This window comes from Astyanax mexicanus, chromosome 14 (genome assembly GCF_023375975.1).
Source record: "Astyanax mexicanus isolate ESR-SI-001 chromosome 14, AstMex3_surface, whole genome shotgun sequence".
Taxonomy (NCBI): Eukaryota; Metazoa; Chordata; class Actinopteri; order Characiformes; family Acestrorhamphidae; genus Astyanax; species Astyanax mexicanus.
Genome location: NC_064421.1, coordinates 19,668,639 through 19,687,326, shown reverse-complemented (window position 1 = coordinate 19,687,326; position 18,688 = coordinate 19,668,639). Strand labels below are relative to the sequence as shown.

At 38.9% G+C, this 18,688-nt stretch overlaps 1 protein-coding gene across 3 annotated transcripts; it reads right to left on the bottom strand.

Annotated features, from left to right (window-relative positions):
• Positions 1 to 1,340: 1,340 nt before the first annotated feature.
• On the bottom strand, positions 1,341 to 17,276 carry zranb1b (zinc finger, RAN-binding domain containing 1b). 3 transcript variants are annotated; one of them, XM_007253780.4, is made up of 10 exons: positions 17,103 to 17,276; positions 13,505 to 14,430; positions 10,527 to 10,714; positions 9,819 to 9,972; positions 9,653 to 9,724; positions 9,295 to 9,493; positions 7,688 to 7,808; positions 4,049 to 4,178; positions 2,873 to 3,102; positions 1,341 to 1,793 (listed from the first exon to the last, which is right to left on the bottom strand). In XM_007253780.4, exons 2-10 carry the CDS (start codon positions 14,337 to 14,339, stop codon positions 1,575 to 1,577), a joined length of 2,148 nt encoding a protein of 715 aa, XP_007253842.2. In that variant the 5' UTR covers positions 14,340 to 14,430; positions 17,103 to 17,276; the 3' UTR covers positions 1,341 to 1,574. The 3 variants fall into 3 exon arrangements, with proteins under 3 accessions (XP_007253842.2, XP_015462511.2, XP_007253841.2); XM_015607025.3 differs by having other exon boundaries at positions 10,632 to 10,714; XM_007253779.4 differs by lacking the exon at positions 17,103 to 17,276 and adding an exon at positions 16,738 to 17,022.
• Positions 17,277 to 18,688: the final 1,412 nt, after the last annotated feature.

Here is an 18,688-nt window from a genome sequence, read left to right as displayed (position 1 = left end):
TATCTGTTAAACAGTATGTCTTGTATTACCTGGCCTGTTTAAAGCATATAAATGGGAATGGATCCAGATGATTTTGGACAGAAATTGAAACATATTAAATGTGCAGCATCAAATTAAATAAACGCAGAACTAATCGATTGTAATGTTCCTCAAATCTATTTGCAGTTGCTTTTATATAGTAACAGACATTAATTTGTCATTTTTTTTCTTTAACCTTTTCAGAATTCTTTATAAAACAGTTTATTCCTGTTGCCTGGACCTTAAAAAGTGCACGTGCGCACACACACATCAAAAAATAAAAATAAAGAAAAGACAACCATGACTCTGGTAATAAGGATATGTGATAAGAATTCACATACACAGGTTTTAAAAACAAACTTTTAAAGAAGCTTTGCTGTCTTCAATGATTTGGTCTCCACGTCTTCAAACATCAGAGACATACAGTATTATTCAAACTGCCCAAGATGACACCATTTCAAAACCACTGTAGCCTGACGGCAGCTATTAAATTAAAGGGGGGGGGGGGGGGGGGGGAAGAACACAAGGGTATCATTCTTAAATGAGGGAAGAGACTGGACACTGGACACAGCCACAAAAGGGGATGAAGACAGTGCAATGAAACAACGAAACAATCCCAATCAAGTCGTATTACTGCAAACCTATAGATCAACATTCACTTTGGTTTCAGTCAAGTGTATGAATGTAGTAATAACAAGCACAACCAAAAAAGAACGGAAAAAAACATCAGAAAAAAAAATCTGATCTGAGAACAAAAATGTGGCCAAACACCAAACGTAAACTTAATGTAGATGTAGTGTAACTGCTTGCAATGATCACAGGCCCACAGTGAATGTTCTCTCTGGAACAGCCTTCGCTGTTGCCCGAAACATGAAAAGAACGCTGCTGACCGACAGATGCTCCACCCGTCCCAGCTGTATTAGTGTTCGCAGTGGAATTCCTCATTCGCATGGTAGGACAAGACTTTGAAATCACACAGTGGTAAGTTATGTGTTCATCTCTTAAGCTCACAATGAATTGTACAGATAAATAAATATTTCTCAGTTAATGGATATAGACAAAAGACTAATCTCAGTGTAGAGTGATGTACAAGTTCACAGGAGGAATTACCAACAATTAAACTTAAAAGTTATATTTCAAATGGAACTGAGGGAAAAATAAAAAAACACACAAATGTGCTTAAGTGCCCTTAATATACCTTTTAAACATTTTGTTTCAAATTTGGGTTGAAATTTCTATAATGTTTTTTTCTTAATTATAACTAGCAAATATAGAATTTATAACTGGAATACAACAAAGCACATACTCTGTAAGGCATGAACCATTCTGAACCTAAATTCCTTTATTTCACACTGCCCCAAAATGGATTTGCAGCAGTGAGAAGAGACCACCAGTTTGTTGAAAAGAGGCTGGTAAGGATGTGTGTGTGTGTGTGTGTGTGAGATGGGGTAAATAACGGTACATATTAACGTGTGTGTGTGTTCTTCAAAGAGGGAAGGTAAGGTGCACCAAGTCTTTATGAAGAGAGAATTAAACTTCTCGTAATCCTTTTCATCTCACTCATCTTCATCCTCTTCTTCCTCCTCTCCATCTGAGAGGGCGGGGCAGGTGCCCAGTTGCCGGTAGCCGTCCAGCCACTTCTCCACCATCTGTGTGACAAGGGGGTGGTTGCGCCTCCTGGAGCTCTTCTGAAGTGCCACCAAGATGCCGCCCTCTGTCACACAACAGTCTAACCACTGTCTCAGCAAGCGCTCCTGTTGCTCCTCTGTCCCCATCTGACACACATACATGCAAAACAGCCAATCACATTACACATCTACAGCCACGTATTGATATTTAGGGCTTTATTAAAAGCAATAATCAGATCACTACACAATACTAGAGATAACCCACTGAAGGAGCCTATGAGTATGCTTTTTCCAAAACCGAGATTGCTGTCCAAAAAAAAAAAAATCTTTGCAGTGCTCTTTGGATTCAGCTTCATTTCAGTATATGGACTACTGGAAAAGAAATGAATCAGCTGATGGGCTGATGAATGCAAGTTAATTACGCCACCAAGTTTGACCCCAACTTACACTGTGATCTGCCCCACCCCTGCTCAACGTGCAGATTTTTTTTCTGGACCGGTTCACTTGTGGTGAAAACATGATCTGGTCTCAATCCAACCTAGCTATCAAATAAACACATTTTTAATTTAGCCAAACTGCTGAAAAGTGCAGTTTAATCTGATATATACACATTTAAATACCCAAATATCCAAAACTTGTGTCTTAAGAAGAATGTGCGATTAATTGCAGTTAAATCACAGAATATTGTTGTGATTAATTGGATTCATTGTTTTTTTATTTGTTTGACACCACTAGTAAATACTTTTTAGCATGTTGGGTATAATTGAAAATTCTCACCAAAACTTATCGACTTTTACGTTAAATAAAAAGAGGAACATTTTTTAATGATTTGAGCATTTCATTGTTTTTAAAAAGGTGATCAACATCAGTATACCCCCAGTCCTCTTTTGGAAAAACAAGTGTACAAACTCAGGACTAAATGTACAAAGTGGGCTGTATAGAACAGAGCCAATCAGAGACTATTTTTCTACATACACTGCTGCTGCAACTAAAAAGTATAATAATAGAGAGAAATATCCCCTCAATCATCAATGAGAACAAAGTTACAGACAGATTAGAAATAAATTCTGGGCCACCTGGTGATGCAGAAGCCAGGTTTGGAAGCAAAAACAATATCATTTATTTTTTTCATGTAGGCCACTGTGCTTCAAAACAAATGTAAAGAAGTCTTTCTGAATTACAATATCAGCACTATGCGCCTAATTAACATAAGGGCCTCTACTCACCTCTTGGGCAGACAGGAAGTGGATGTGTAACAGCTTCCTCTCACTGTCCACTAAGGGCAAGAAAGTGACCGTAACATCATCGTCTGTGTTCAGGTTAGCACCCGCGCCACGGTTGTCATAACCATCATTCTCCATAGCAACTAGGGCTGAGAAGTGGCCGCGTGTGTAGCCGAGGGCAATGGGGCTCTTCCAGCAAAAACTCTGTTCCCAAAGTAGCGGCAGATACACACCTGCAGACAAGGATCAATACAACAGGTTTAGCACCAGTTATATATTTGCTTATTTATTTAGTAAAATAAATGTACAAAATCTTTCTAAAGCATGTAATAATTTTACCAAGACTGCCAAAAGCGTGTTTTTAATGTTCTACACTGAAGTAAGCCTAACTACAGCTCTGGAAAAAATTAAAAGACCACTTCAGTTGCTGAATCAGTTTCTCTGATTTAACTATTTATAGGTGTATGTTTGAGTAAAATGAACATGGTTGTTTTATTCTACAAACTACAAACAGCATTTCTCCTGAATTGCAAATGAAAAAAAAAAAAAAAAAAAAATATATATATATATATATATATATATATATATATATATATATATATATAATATATATATATATATATATATATATATATATATATATATAAAATTTAGAGCATTTATTTGCAGAAAATGAGAAATGTAACAAAAAAGGTGCAGAGCTTTTCAACCTCAAATAATGCAAAGAAAACAAGTTCATATTCAAAATTTTAAGAGTTCAGAAATCAATACTTGGTGGAATAACACTTGGTTACACTTGGAATAATACTTGTTTTTTTTTTTTACACACTGCTTTTGGATAACTTTATGCCACTCCTGGTGCAAAAATTCAAGCAGTTCTGCTTGGTTTGATGGCTTGTGATCATCTATCTTCCTGCAGGGGGGCCTGCGTTGAATGTGGTTGCTATTTCTGCCACAGTCGCTTGTTTGCTTGTATGAAAATTTAAGCCAGGTGCTGCTGGTCATGATCATTACTACTCACTCAATATAATATAACAAGACAAGACAAGACAATAACTGTTTTCTTATTGGCTTTTAAAATGTAAAATGTAATTTATGTATTCTTCGACCTTACATAACTGCTCCAGCCTATTGCACATGCTCAGACAAAGTGCCTCAAATCTCATTTGCTCAGCTCACCCTGGAAGCGGGTGTATCCCAGCGTCTCCCCTCGGAAGCTCTTGTAATATTTCACTCCGTACACGATGATGGGCCGACGAAGAATGTGGGCCAGAACAAACACATGAGTCTGCTCTAAACTCGCCCCCGGCTGTCAGGAGAGGAGAGACAACAGAAGGTAGATGGAGAATGAGTTTAGTTCGTTCCAAATGTTTTGCATCTCAGAATCTGCAATTCTAAGAACCAAGTAATTCTTTTATTTTACTATATACAATTACATAAACAATTTTTAAATAAGTTTGCATCATATTTGATTTCATTTTTCTGTTTTGGGGGATTTTACAGATAAAATCTGAGAGGCAGTAAGAGCAAAAACTGTCCCTGTCCTGTTGCTGCTGTCTCGCGACACCCACCTACTGTCCCGTGACACTCACGTACTGTCTCGCGACACCCACCTACTGTCCCGTGACACTCACGTACTGTCTCGCGACACCCACCTACTGTCCCGTGACACTCACGTACTGTCTCGCGACACTCACGTACTGTCTCGCGACACTCACGTACTGTCTCGCGACACTCACGTACTGTCCCGCGACACTCACCTACTGTCTCGCGACACTCACCTACTGTCTCGCGACACTCACCTACTGTCTCGCGACACTCACCTACTGTCCCGCGACACTCGCCTGCTGTCCTGCGGAGCTCTTTAACTGGCCTGAGAAGCTCAACGACTGTCCTGCGAAGCCTTTTAACTGTACCGTGGAGCTTTTTAACTGTCCTGCGAAGCCCTTTAACTGTCCTGTGGAGCTTTTTAACTGTCCTGTGGAGCTTTTAACTGTCCTGTGGAGCTTTTTAACTGTCCTGTGGAACTTTTTAACTGTACCGTGGAGTTTTTTAACTGTCCTGTGGAACTTTTAAACTGTCCTGCAGTTTTTTTGTAGACCTAATAAAGCAGATTAAATCAAATTATACAATGCAGACGTGGCAAGCAGTTATCCAACACTTATTAAACAAAGTTAAGTTATTACAATATTGTTGTAGATGTATCATGTCATTTTGCTTGACGTTTACTTTAGGAGTTCAGGGGAACATGTTTACCTCGGTGGATGAAATGCAGAGATGAGTGCAGGTGTTGCTGTGAATTCAGAGGATTTAAAATACAGTAATCATGCTGATAAACTGTGTGTCTATTACTATTTCACCCAGTAACATTTGATCTCTCGCTATACCTCTTTAATTCTGAGAACACAGCGGGAAAAGTTTTAACCAGAACCTAAGAAAAGTGTTTTCCCCACTGTTTATTACAGCAGGAGAGGATTAAAAGCACAGTAGTTGCTCAGGTGACCAGCCAACGCCGCTATAGCCAAAAAAAGTTTGATCAATAAAATACTAAAAATATTTAAAATGAATAAAAAAATAATTAATATAAAATAAAAACTCATTTAAAACACAATCAAAGGCTATCTAATAGTACGCAGAATGATATCTGTTTCAGTTTCAAATAATTGAAACAGCTCACCAAAACCTCAACCTATCCTTTATATTTGATTCAATTTATAGGTCCTCACTCATCTTAATTTATTTAACTAAACTGAGTTTTTATTTTTAGCCTCGCTCTGAATTCAGCTCCGCGCTGAGAGAGAGAGAGAGAGAGAGAGAGAGAGAGAGAGAGAGAGGCACGGCGCAGCGCATTTTGCCTGATATCTCTTGATTAAATATCAATAAATATGTGAATTATTTTTGTAATAATAATAGAAATCTAGCAGGCGTATTATATTTGTGTGAATAACATGAAATGTTTAAAATGAATACAGACATGTAGAAAAAAAACGAAGACAAGCTGTAACCTAGATATAAATAATTATATCTTAATAATAATATAATAATAATATAATAATAATAAATAATATGATATTGTCCATCGGCACAACCCTAATTGTAACTAATACAAGTACACAGTGATGGGATTTTGATGGAATAGGCCAGTGTTTCTCAACCCTGGCCAAGGAGGCCCACTGTCCTGCAGTTTTTGGAGTTGTCCCTGCTTCCAATACACCAGACAATCAGCTGTCAATTATTGTGTTAATGTGGGGCTGTCAAAGTATGACAATTAATAAAATGTGCAGGGCAGTGGCCCTTAAAGACCAGGATTGAAAAACAGTGTAATAAGCAATAGAATAGGCTCTATCAAAAGACCACAAATTAAACGGTGTCACTGAAATCGTTTCATACCTACACTGCAAAAATCTAAATATCAGCAATTGAAATGATATTTTACATTATTTAAGTAATTCAGAGCCCAAAACAAGCACATACGTTTTTTTTCATGATGGTGATTTATGATGACTGATTTATGAATTTAAGTGTAACGCAAACACCTAGATTTTATTGATTATTTTAAAGAAAATTTACCAAGAAAAAAATAAGCAAAATGCTGTGCAAATGCTTTAACTAAAATTTAGACTTTTAGACTTAATTTAGACTAATTTAGACTTTAATAGAATGTAGATAAACAATAATAAACGAGAATATAGCAAAAAAAAATAATTTATTAATTAGACTGTTCCAGGAACTTATATACAGACACACATCAGAAAAAAATGAATAATAAAAAATATAATTATACCAGAATGTGATATAGAATATAAAAGAGATATATGAGTGTGATAACTGTGAGATTAGGCTAAATACACATGTAATGTGTGTGCAGACATGAACAAGGTCGTTACCTGTGTCCATATTAGTTATTAATTTAAAGTCATACTATTTTTGATATTTGATATTTTGTATTATGACACTGGAAATATTATATAATAGATTTGATGGTCAAATCTAGGGGAATTATCTCATAAGTCTTAAGTCGTCTCAAAAAAACTAAGATAAGACACAATGTATCACATTGCGGCACAGTTAAAAGCTCCACAGGACAGTTAAAAAGCTCTGCAGGACAGTTAAAACAGTTAAAAACCTCCGCGGTACAGTTAAAAAAAACTCCGCGGTACAGTTAAAAACCTCCGCGGTACAGTTAAAAAACCTCCACGGTACAGTTAAAAACCTCCACGGTACAGTTAAAAACCTCCACGGTACAGTTAAAAACCTCCGCGGTACAGTTAAAGAGCTCTGCAGGACAGTAGGAGAGTGTCGCAAGACAGTAGGAGAGTGTCGCGGGACAGTAGGAGAGTGTCGCGGGACAGTAGGAGAGTGTCGCGGGACAGTAGGAGAGTGTCGCGGGACAGTAGCAACAGGACAGGGACAGTTTTTGCTCTTACTGCTGCTGTAAAATCTTTAGCTTCTGGAATCTCTAGTTTGCTTCTATTTCATTTTTCAGGTGACCAATGAAATTCAAGTTGATAGGAAGACTGAAATCTGCTCTAAGGCATTTATCAGTAATTACTCAAGACACTGAGAAAACTCTGTTTCACATTCTCACAAGTGAGTTTGCATTGCGTTCCATATTGTTACAAATTAGTTAAGTAGTTACGTTTAAATGTTGTTACGTAGTTAAGTTTACATTACATTAAATTACAGCAAGTCTAACATTTTAAGGGGTTAAATGAGCTGGCTTGGACTGCAAACTGTCAAATTTTATGAGAGATGAATGAAACGTCATTCACATACGAAATGCTTTTTGTATATTACTACATCAATGTGTACGCTCACCTGACTAGCCAGTGACAAAATAAACGCCCAGTCCTCCTGCCACTGCTCCTCCCTCAGAGAGAAATGTAGGCCAAAACTCTGAGAATACCACGATTCCCATTCCTTCCAGCGACTGTAGAACCTGTAACACACACACACACACACACAGTTCAAAGGTAATGATCTCCAGCTGCAGATCACACAGATCTTGTATGAACCAACAAATCATTAAGTTTATATTTAACTAGAAACATGATAACAACCAGCAAAACTATTACTGTGGGTAAGACTTGAGTACATAAGTAAAATGTGATGTCATTATAGTAATCAAATAACTGATAACGGTTTATTATTTTCATTTGACACCTTGTAGAACAACTGTTACTAAAACGTTTTAGTTTTACCTACTTTAACACCATTGCCCATAAAGTCTTAGGGTCAGTCTCTAAGACAGCATTTAAGCCTAGTCTTGAAATACACAACATTTTCAATGGAAATATTCCATTAAAATTAAAATATAGTTTACAACTAGGCTATATTCCTGCCAGGAAAATAATCCTAATGTTTGATCTTTAGCACAGATTTATAATATGGGGCACTCGTCACAAGTACACCAGCATGCTCCAGTCACCCGGGGACTGGTGATTGAAGACAACTCTCAGCCCAAACATTTCTTATTGAATTACTATTATTCTAAATTATTAGTAAAAGTCAAGAATATATAATATTTAATATGCACTCTCTTTCTGTATCATGCTAATACAGGATGTAAGAACTTGGAGGCTGTTTACAATTGTTTATGTTTATCTAGGCACTAAATATTCAGTGTGTTCCAGAAGGTCGCAGTGACCTGAGATAAGAACTTATGTATGATCATCTACCAATCCATTCACATACATGCTGGAAATATTCAGAGCAATAAAGCAAAGCTATGACCCATTTGAACTATGACCCATTTGATTAATGGTCAATATTTGAAAGTTTTTTAAAAGACCAGTCCTAGATACACTGTATGTCCAAATGTGAACAAAATATCAAAATTAGAGTATAAACAGCTCTGGAAGAAATTAAGAGACCACTTCAGAGACCACTTTCTGAATCAGTTTCTCTGATTTTGCTATTTATAGGTATATGTTTGAGTAAAATGAACATTGTTGTTTTATTCTATAAATTATGGACCACATGTCTCCCAAATTCCAAATAAAAATATTGTCATTTAGAGCATTTGTTTGCAGAAAATGAGCAATGGCTGAAATAACAAAAAGATGCAGAGCTTTCAAGACCTTTAAAAAATACAAAGAAAACAAGTTCATCTTCATATGGTTTAAGAGATCAGAAATCAATATTTGGTGGAATTTTTAATCACAGTTTTCATGCATCTTGGCATGTTCCCCTCCTTCAGTCTTGCACACTGCTTTTGGATAACTTTATGCCACTCGTAGTGCAATTATTATTATTTTTTTAATACTCCACCAGAGGAAAAAAAGAAACTCATTTCTGTAATTAAAACATTGTTAAACCACTTAAACTGAGCTTTTTTATCCATAGTGATCTGTAGAAAGATCACTCCAGAACTACACCGCTCTAGGGTTGTGTGTGTGTGCGCGCGTGCATTTGTGTTCTCTCACCAGTGTGAGCAGTCGTGTAGGCTGTCGTGGAGGCTCTTCCTCAATACAGAGTCTTTGTCGTAAATTCCCCATGTGGCCTGCAGCACTGAATCCAGAAGGCAGTCTCCTGCAGTGCGGTTCCACAGAGCGTAAAGCCTGCTGTCTAGCCGTGTGCCCAGCTCCAGAGACCAGTTTATGATGGGAGACTCCTCCTCCAGCTCTACACACAAGCACAAATCATGTAGTTGTAGCTGAGAGATTTAATTCTGTTCTGAGATCTGAGCACCAAAAATAAATCATTATACTTGTGTACACAGGCCTGAAACATCAACTTAATGTTTTAATTCTTAGTATCTGTTGGTGCGCTTTTGTTGAGTACCTTTCTGTACATCTCGATCCAACACCTCATCAAACAGCTTCTCTTGGACATTAGGGGGTAGGTCTTCAATATCTGTACAAGAGGACACAAGTAAGGTGCTGTAAAGAGCAAGGGCAATCATATTTGCTACACAGATGCTGTACAGAAAGAAGAGTGTACATCTTACCTGCAGGAAGAGTGAAGGTAGTGATGTCGGTGAGAAAGTAGCAGGGGAATTCTCCTTTGCGTCTGTGCAGAGCTGCTGCAACCTCCCGGCGAATCTGTTCAGTTAGCTCAGGACACACCATGGCAGGAATACACTTGGCTGCTTGCTGAGACACCTGAGGTAGGAAGCATATGCACACACGCACCCACATCCACCCACACGCATGACACACATACACACAGAGCTCAGAGCTGAGGGAAGATCTAGGGTAGAACTAGGGTAGATTCCAGTGGTGTTAACTGATCAAAAACAATACAATATACTGTGATTAATCATCAAGATTAATTTACTTGTTCTTCTTTTTGAGCATTTAATAACAGATATTTATATGTAAATAGAAGCGACAGTGAGGCTTGTATATTCTTGTAGGTTTTGGAGAAAGTAAAAAAAAAAAAAAAAAAAAAAAAACTGTAATGACTAAAAATTAGAGGTTGTTTTCACTTAATAAGTGTATTTCTCAGGGTACTGTCGATGCTTTTTAAAGTAGAATCTTCTGTGCTGAGAAAAATGTAGAGGAGATGGAGAAGTCTTTCATACATTTAGACAGGTCATACCAATTTTTTGGTCAGACCTAGACCAAGAAATTCGTCAGACCTATGTGAGGGTCGTGGGGTTTTTAAAGAACATTTAGGAAAATTACAGAGCAAAACCACACGGCAACGAACGGACCTCAGTGAGAAGCACAGAGAGCATGTCCTGGCGCTGAAAACGGATTGCAAGGTGCACCAGAGTGAAGCCAGCGTTAAACGCAGATGGACGATTTAGCAGGCGCACCTCATCTGAGGTCAGCTGACGCGCAATGTCGCCACCCGATGACTTAAAGGCCTCGACAGCAGCCAGATCACCCTCCACCACACCTACAGGAGAGGAAAAAAAAATGTGAATGCTAGCAGAGTGGGGACTTTTTTACCATATTAAATTTCAATAAAACAAAAATTATTACTTAAAAAAACTCAACAACTGATGAGCTGCAGAATTATTGTAATTTACCACAATCAAAGTTTTACATAATACTAAAAACTAGAGGCAACAATATGGTACTGATAAATATCTGGATTAAAGATAAAATAACAAAATATAAATAAAACAGAAATTGTGTACAAGATTATTTATTATAATGGGCAATATTGTGGACTGAGAATTCATGACAATTGATGATGTAATTATTGTGACAGGCACAATTGTATTATTGTGCTCCAGAACATTAGTTTCCAACAACAATCATTATGTTCTGAATATCATATTACTGTCACTACAAACCTCTCTTCACACGTAAGGTAATGTCCTAGTAAGAACAATACTTATTAAGGGTGACAATACAATATTTTGTGACATATTGCCTTACTGTACTATTACATTTCAAGAAAACAGTCACAACACAAAATGAATCACTGACAACATGTGAACTATTGATTAGAAATCAATACTGTGTGTAAATCTCAAAACATCCTATCATGATACTTTATTATATTCACTTCCTGCAGTGTAAAGAATATTGACAGTTTTACTGCTAGTGGATCTGTAGAATGCTATTTGTGTAATCTGTCCTGATCTGCGTGGATTATTTTTATGTCTACTGTGCCACAAATCCCTTATTCTTTTCAGACACGCTTTCATCATCATGTGAAAATGTGCGGATATAAAAGCTACTATTCAAGTGGTAAAATGGGATGAGGGTTCTGCATCAAATCACCTGAAGTAAAAAGGTTTCAGAATCATCCATTAAACATCTCACAGCCACTACATTAGAAGCATTTCAAAGATGCTGTTTCAATCCTATTTGTACCATTAATATCATATTTCCTCTATCTGGAGCATCAGGCAGGAGAATGGGTTCCCTTTTAGAGTATTGGTTCCTCACAGTGTTTCTTCCCTATGCTCTTAGAGAGCTTTTCCTGCTAACATTACTGTCGATATGCTCTTTAGAAGAAGATCAGTCCTGGATTTCTATAATGATGATTGTGTATACAATGTATATTGTATGCAACATGAGCAAACCAACACAACTATTAAAGCCATTTGTGTTGAAATACTGACAGACATACACATAAAAACTCCGACATGCCTAATTGTCACAGGACAGTAACCAGTATCATATCTCATAATTTTTGCCATGTCCCATGGAAGGTACAGAACAATGCCTTGACCTGTGGGATATGCATGTGTGGCAACCAGACATCACTGGTCACGATCATTACCACCCACAGTGGACAAGGCAGTGGGTAGTAATGGCAATGACCCTAACATTCCCAATACACAACTCACTGTGGATTGAGGAATGTTACTTGCCACAACTTCATGGATCACGGACAGATGTCCCATCCACCTGCCACCCACTATGAAGTCTAAGCCAATGTACAACACCTAACTACTTGTGCAGACATCGGCATTCCAAAGAAGATACAGTTCATGATCTGTTTATATACTGCCATCCCATTACTTTTGGCATTTCAGTGTAATATAGTTTTGTTCAAAGGCCATAATTATGAGAAAAAAATGTAATTCCAATAATATGAATATATTAAATGAGCAAGCAGAATTAAAAGTTTGCATGTAATTATGGTTTTTAAATCACTTCAAGTATAATAATGCTGTTCAGTAGGTAAACATTTCAAATATGGATTAGTTGTTCAATAATCAATAATTGTTACGTTATATACAAATTATGGGTCCCTACAAGCATTCAGCTTTTCCTGAACAACATTTTCTGCCTAGATTAATTTCTCTATTATCACAAAGCTTTAAACACATATTTAAAAGTGTATGGTTCACACCAAAACCTTAAGCCTGTTGCTTGCGACAATTATTGAATTTTCACTGAGTAGTGAGTGCACAAAAACCCTGTATTTTCAATTGCCAACGGTTTTTCCCCAAGTGGTAAAAAAAAAGCCTTCCTAACCTTCAAAGGAATCAATATTTTAAAAACTCCAAATACTTTTAAAGCATTTCTGTTTTTCCATTCATCACAAAAAACAGGCACAATAAATAACAACGGCAAGATTCGCAGGTTGTTAAAAAAAGCTAAAATGGCAAAAGGATTTAATACACAACAATAAAAAGGTTGATTAATCTTTTGTTCTACCACATTCCATAGGGGGTCCAGATTCAGATGTTGGGTGGCTTGGAAGGCTACTGAGAAACACTGAATTGAATCATGAAACCAGTTTTAAAAATGTTTTGCCTTGTAATAAGGTTTACCATGATAGTAGTCATTAGAAGATGGGTAGACTGAGTAGGACCCACATATTCAGCAACAATACTCTAATAATATGTGACATTTAAGAGATGCATCGTTAGAAATAACCAGTCAAAAATATGGCAAGAAAAAGCCAATTTCCTGCATAATTACACCACCTCACTCCTGGACTGTGGACATAACGCAGATTAGGGATTCATACTGTTAACAACTAATTCTGCTCCTAGCCTCTGTGTGCCTCAGCAGAAAATAAAGTCATCATTGTTTTTTTTCCAGTGAGATCCCTTCAGTTTTAGTGAACTGGTGCTGATTCAGCATTGTGTTCCTGATAGACAGAATGAGTAGCTAATAAAGTGAATAACCAGTTTTAATACTGTATCAAAGCATGAAGCAGCACGTCAAAGAATTCATAAAACACAGTTTTGTAGTTTGCCTGGTAGTTTCTGCTCACCTGCGCATGCGTTGAGAAAGAGCCAGTCAGTCCTCCTCATCCTGTTCCTAATCTGCTTGAGTTTTTTAAAGTCCATCTCCTGCACGTCTTCAGTGCCTACTGCTCCAGATGCCAGCTCGATCTGCACCTCTGCCTGCCCTGTTGAGAGCGTTGGTGAGGATCTCCTCTGACTAGCTTTAGCCACCCCGCTAACACCCCCTCCCACTGATGTCCTCTCTTGCTCGTTCAATATGGACAAGGACATGGTGCCCTCAGCATCTGACTCCTGATGGACAGCCTCAGGCATGGTGCTGGGTTTGGGGAGATCACACACCACACACCTAAGGCTCTTTGGCCAGTTCTCAAAGGTGCAGGCAGAACATGCCCAGTGCTGTATGTGCGTGTTCAGACGGTTGCGGTCGTTGTATTCCTCACAGGGGTCCGGGATACCAGGGGTGGGTCGGGACCCAGGTTCGGAGGTCTGTGGAGTCTCTGAGGGCCGTGGAGGACCCTGCTGGGCCCCCTGCTGCCTCTGACAGAGGCACTGTGTGCAGCGAATGGCCCGTGGCCAGTTCAGGTAGGTGCACATGTGGCATGACCATTTGCTGGTCGTCTCAGGCACCTCGTCAGAGATCCTTACACGTGGCCGGGCACTTGAGTCCGGGCAGATGAGTACGCTGGAGCCCTCTTGGCCAGGGCAGAGGTGGGAGTTTAGACTTGGGCTGCTCTTAAAGGGCTCCTCGGTGATGATGGGGGCAGTGGGTCTTTGAGCACGACACATAGTGCATTTAATGGCTGATGGCCAGTTCTCGTACGTGCAATACTCGCAGCTCCACTTGGGCTGGAACTCTGTCATCCTCACTCGAACTGCGCTCCCAGTGTCCCCTTCCCTCCCTCCCTCCGCCTGCTCGCTCCTGACTTACAACCACTCAGCTTGCCAGGGTGCTCTGAGAAAACAAAACACACACACACAAAAATTAAATTGGTGACTTTGTTTTTGAGTGGGGGAAAAAAACCCAAACAAAACTACCAATATACACTGAAACAAAAATTAAACAACAAAAAAAAGTGATTAAAATGATCAAATCTAGCAGAATATATACAGAATGGTTAGACCTCAACTAAAACGGACCAGAAACTGCAAGATCTAAAATCACTGAAGCCACATACAGGAACTAGAAAAATAGATCCCTGGATTACCTTCCAAGTTTAGTAAGTCACTGTTTCTCAACCCTGGTCCTTGGGGCCCACTGCCCTGCACATATCCATGCTTTTCCTGCCTCAACACACCTACTTTAACCCAATAATTGGCTGTTAATGAGCTTATTATTTGAACCAGGTGTGTTAGGAGCAGAAAAACACTTAAGTTCAGGTCAGTGGGCCTGTAGGAACAAGACTGAGAAAGTAATGAGTAAGTCTTTCAGGATTGTAGTTGCAGTTGTAAAAAAAAATGTATTGAGATTATGAATACGGACATAACTTGACCTTCTTTGTACAAGCTTGAAATAAAGATTGTTAAAAATGACCAAATCAGGCAATCAGAAACACAGAAATCAAAAGGCAAACAGTCCAGGAAATCCATGAATTCAAAACAAAAGGACAAATGAAATCCAGAACTTAGTTCTCCCTTTTTTCCACTTTTCCAACAGCAATTAAATAAAACACAATGCACATTTCTAAAGAGGTGTGTGTCAATGGAAATTGTCACAGCTCTGGAGCATTCATGTGTAGTGTCCAGAAGAGGTGAACAAAAACACAAAACAAAGACTAGTCCAGTTCACTCCACTTGTGTCATGGTGTGTGTGTGTGTGTTTGTGTTTTACAGTGATGACACATCACCTACAACACAGAGCCAGGTTTTGATCTGATGAAAGGAGCTATAAAGATTGGTAACATCAAAAATACAGATGCAGCGTACTGTGTATTTTAAGATTAATTATCATAATTATATTGCTTACGTAGTGACAGTAAACAGTTTATACTGTATTTTGAACACCCTAAACATACTAAATGATTTTTTTTATACAGAGTATAACCATAAACAATGAAAAATAATGTTTCAGACTGTAAAAGCAACTGGAGTTTGTAATGGTAAAGCGCAGCAAATCAGTTAGTTAGTTAGTTAAGGTTAGCTAGAAGTTGTTAGTATTAGAGTTGAGATACTCAATCAGCTAGCTAGCTCTATTGACCATGACCATCACTCTCTGGTACCTCGAAATTCAACACCAAGGGGTGAGTGTGGCAGGCAGGCAACTCAAGGGTTGAGCAATAACACAACAGGGGATTCGGTATTATGAAGGGGATTCTGAAGGGATTATAATCCATATTTTATAGTGTATTATTTTTCAGTTTTTAATTACCATTTATAGTTTTGTAACATTCAAGCAGGTTGTTTAATACACCCAATGTCATAACCCGTTGTTCTGTCGAGTTGTGCTACCTACCCATTGATGTGTTACTTTACGGCACTGCGCATGCGCCTACCAACATTTCTTGTAATGTTTATATAATTTTCATGATAATTCTTTAAGTTTTTATTGGGAGCAGTAAACAACCTGCTTGAATGTTAAAGAACTCTAAATCGCAGTTAAAAATGGCAATGGCAAGTAAAAAAATAACTATAAAACTATAAAATATACGGTTTCTAATCACGCAAATGACCTTAACTTTTTACCTTAAAGTTAACGTTAACGTTACCTGATACAAAGATTTAGCCTACCACACCTATCCTACCTGTGCTTCTGCTGGAAGTATTTTCTAATATGCTTTCTAATATGGCGTTTCAAAAGACTAAAATAATTTTAATATTAATAAAATAATTAAAAAATAAATACTACTAGCGTAGCACGGTTTGACAAGGTAGCACAACTCGACAGATATTGATAGTTAACGTTACCTAGCGAGTCACTTAACTTGCTAGTGTTAAACAAAACTTTCATTGCTTTGAGTTTGATGAGTGTAATTGATGAAATACTGCGATTCTGTGAAGCTCTAGCTTACAGATCCATTAATTAGCTAACTAATTTACACACTGTTTACTTTCACTGGATTCCGCTTTTTATCGGGTCCCATACAACAGACGTTCCCAGAGACGAGATCGAACCGGCTAGAAACTCACCTGGCGTTAACAGTCCGTTATCAACACTGAAACTAAACTCTAGCGACTCCACCGTAATGTTTAACCCAAGCTTATTTCCTTTATCCATTAGTTAGCTAGCTTTAGTGAAACTGGAGAGAGTTTGACTGGCGAGTACCGTCAGACTCCGCTGGTAAGCTTCGCTGCATCTGGGGCAGAAGGTGAGCTGCCAGCCCGTGTTGGCTACGCGGAGATTAGGCTGAGGAAAATCAATGGGCAGCCTGATCCCACAGGCCCGCGGACGCTCTCCCGGTCCACTACCGCGCTCCCACGGAGAACGGAGCCCCGTATGGTCGCTCCTCTCGCAGGCACACACTCACATCCTGGGCGCCTCCGTGCGCTTGCTGTCCAAGCGAAACCGACCCTGGACCAGAAGAGCCCACAAGCCCCAGAGACCTGCACGGAATAGCCGCAGCTAGCAGCAGCAGCAGCAGCAGCAGCTCTCAACACTCGCTCGCATTTCCCTCCACACTCATAACCTACCTCTCGAATTGCAACAGTCCTGCACTCCCGCGGACCCCGGCTGTTCAGTGAGTAATCCGGGGGGGGGAGTGTTACAAATTTCCAATCCCCATTTCCAGCACCGATTCCTCTACCTCTAATGGCGGAGCTACGGGAACAGGGGAAACCAAAATAAACCTACTCCAGAGATCCAGGGAGGAGGGGCGGCACCTGGACCGGCGCGCACACCTGATTGGTGCGCTCTTCATGTGCCTCTCCCCAGCCAATCAGAGGACGTGTTTTTCACCGACGTCAGTTAAAGGTCTTCTCCCGCTTACCTAGGCAATCTGACAACTGCGAGTCGTGACCGCCATCTTGGCTCCACCAGCCCAGCCTGAGCGAACTGCACTAGTGTCCGATTTCTGAGCCACAATGGCGTGCTTTTCACACGGCTCGGCTTCAAAGCGGCCGGAGTAAAGAGGTGATGTAATCGGTTGGGAAAAGATCTACCGCAGCATTATGCAGTTGTACGGTTTGTCTAAACCGAACAGATCTGCGGGTCCGACACGCACGGGGTTCCACCAGCGGCCTACAGCAGAGCTAAAATATACACACAATTGTGTGTTTTGCCTCAGTATTTTACTGCTGTTAGTCCTATAGTTATAGAATTATAGAAAATATATTAGAGAATATTGTACACACATTAAACTATAACTAAGTGAATTAGGTATAACCTGTTAATATGTACTCTTTGCTTTTTAGCATATGGCAGTAAACATAAATTAAGTTAGTTCTGCATTAGCTTTATGGTAAATTAAAGCTAAATGTCTAAAATTACTTGTATATTTCATTTTACTTCATTGAATCACTTGTGAATAATAACACGAATGGGATTCATTTTAGGCTAAATGTATTGTAACTTAAGGACTCATCCCATCTGTCTTTAGCCCAATCCGGACGGGATTAGTTTCTCATGGGGACGTTTGTGAAAAATATTTCACACTTCTACTCCGTGATAAAACTCTTGCATCCAGCATGCAATTAAAGAAAAAAGATGGACCAGTGTTTTTTTTTTTTTTTTGCTTTCTTGGTCACATGACATTGCGTTCAGTAGCTCCTCCATTTCCATTGGCTGTTGTGTTTATCGTCCCTGTCTAATGAAAAACAAGTATCTCCATTTTTGTAGATTTTTAGTTTACTACATAATTTGAACAGACAAAATGTTCCTTACACTGTGCCAAAAGGTCTTGATGAACGGACCAGAAAAATACTTAAAAATAAAACAGTCTATTTTTATATTGACTTCCATTGAAAGTTTAGAAGGTTTTTTCTGTTTTGGAGATAACTTACTTCTTTTTCGTTGGACAGCAGCGTTATGTGGACCACAGAGTTCAGTGAAAAACAGTAAGTAAAAGAGGAAGTCTGAAAAAAACACGTTCTAGATGGGAAAAAAGAGAAAATGACCCTGTCCGGATAGGGCTTTAGCCTCCTAATTTATACATTCAAATTAGTGCTGTTTTTAATTTCCTCTCCGGTATGCATTTTTTACATACTGCTAGAGGCACTGCGGAGGGCTGCATAGAACAGCACCGCCAAAGAAGCATACTGGTACAGCTCTCTACCCAACG

What these genes read in the sequence shown, in the direction of transcription:
- zranb1b (XM_007253780.4), bottom strand. Translation starts at nt 14,339, where the DNA reads ATGACAGAGTTCCAGCCCAAGTGGAGCTGCGAGTATTGCACGTACGAG. An exon ending in GGATCGAGATGTACAGAAAG is followed by an intron (nt 9,494 to 9,652) that starts GTACTCAACAAA and finishes GCTTGTGTGTAG; the next exon opens with AGCTGGAGGAGGAGTCTCCC. An exon ending in GGGATACACCCGCTTCCAGG is followed by an intron (nt 3,103 to 4,048) that starts GTGAGCTGAGCA and finishes CCTTGTCTGCAG; the next exon opens with GTGTGTATCTGCCGCTACTT.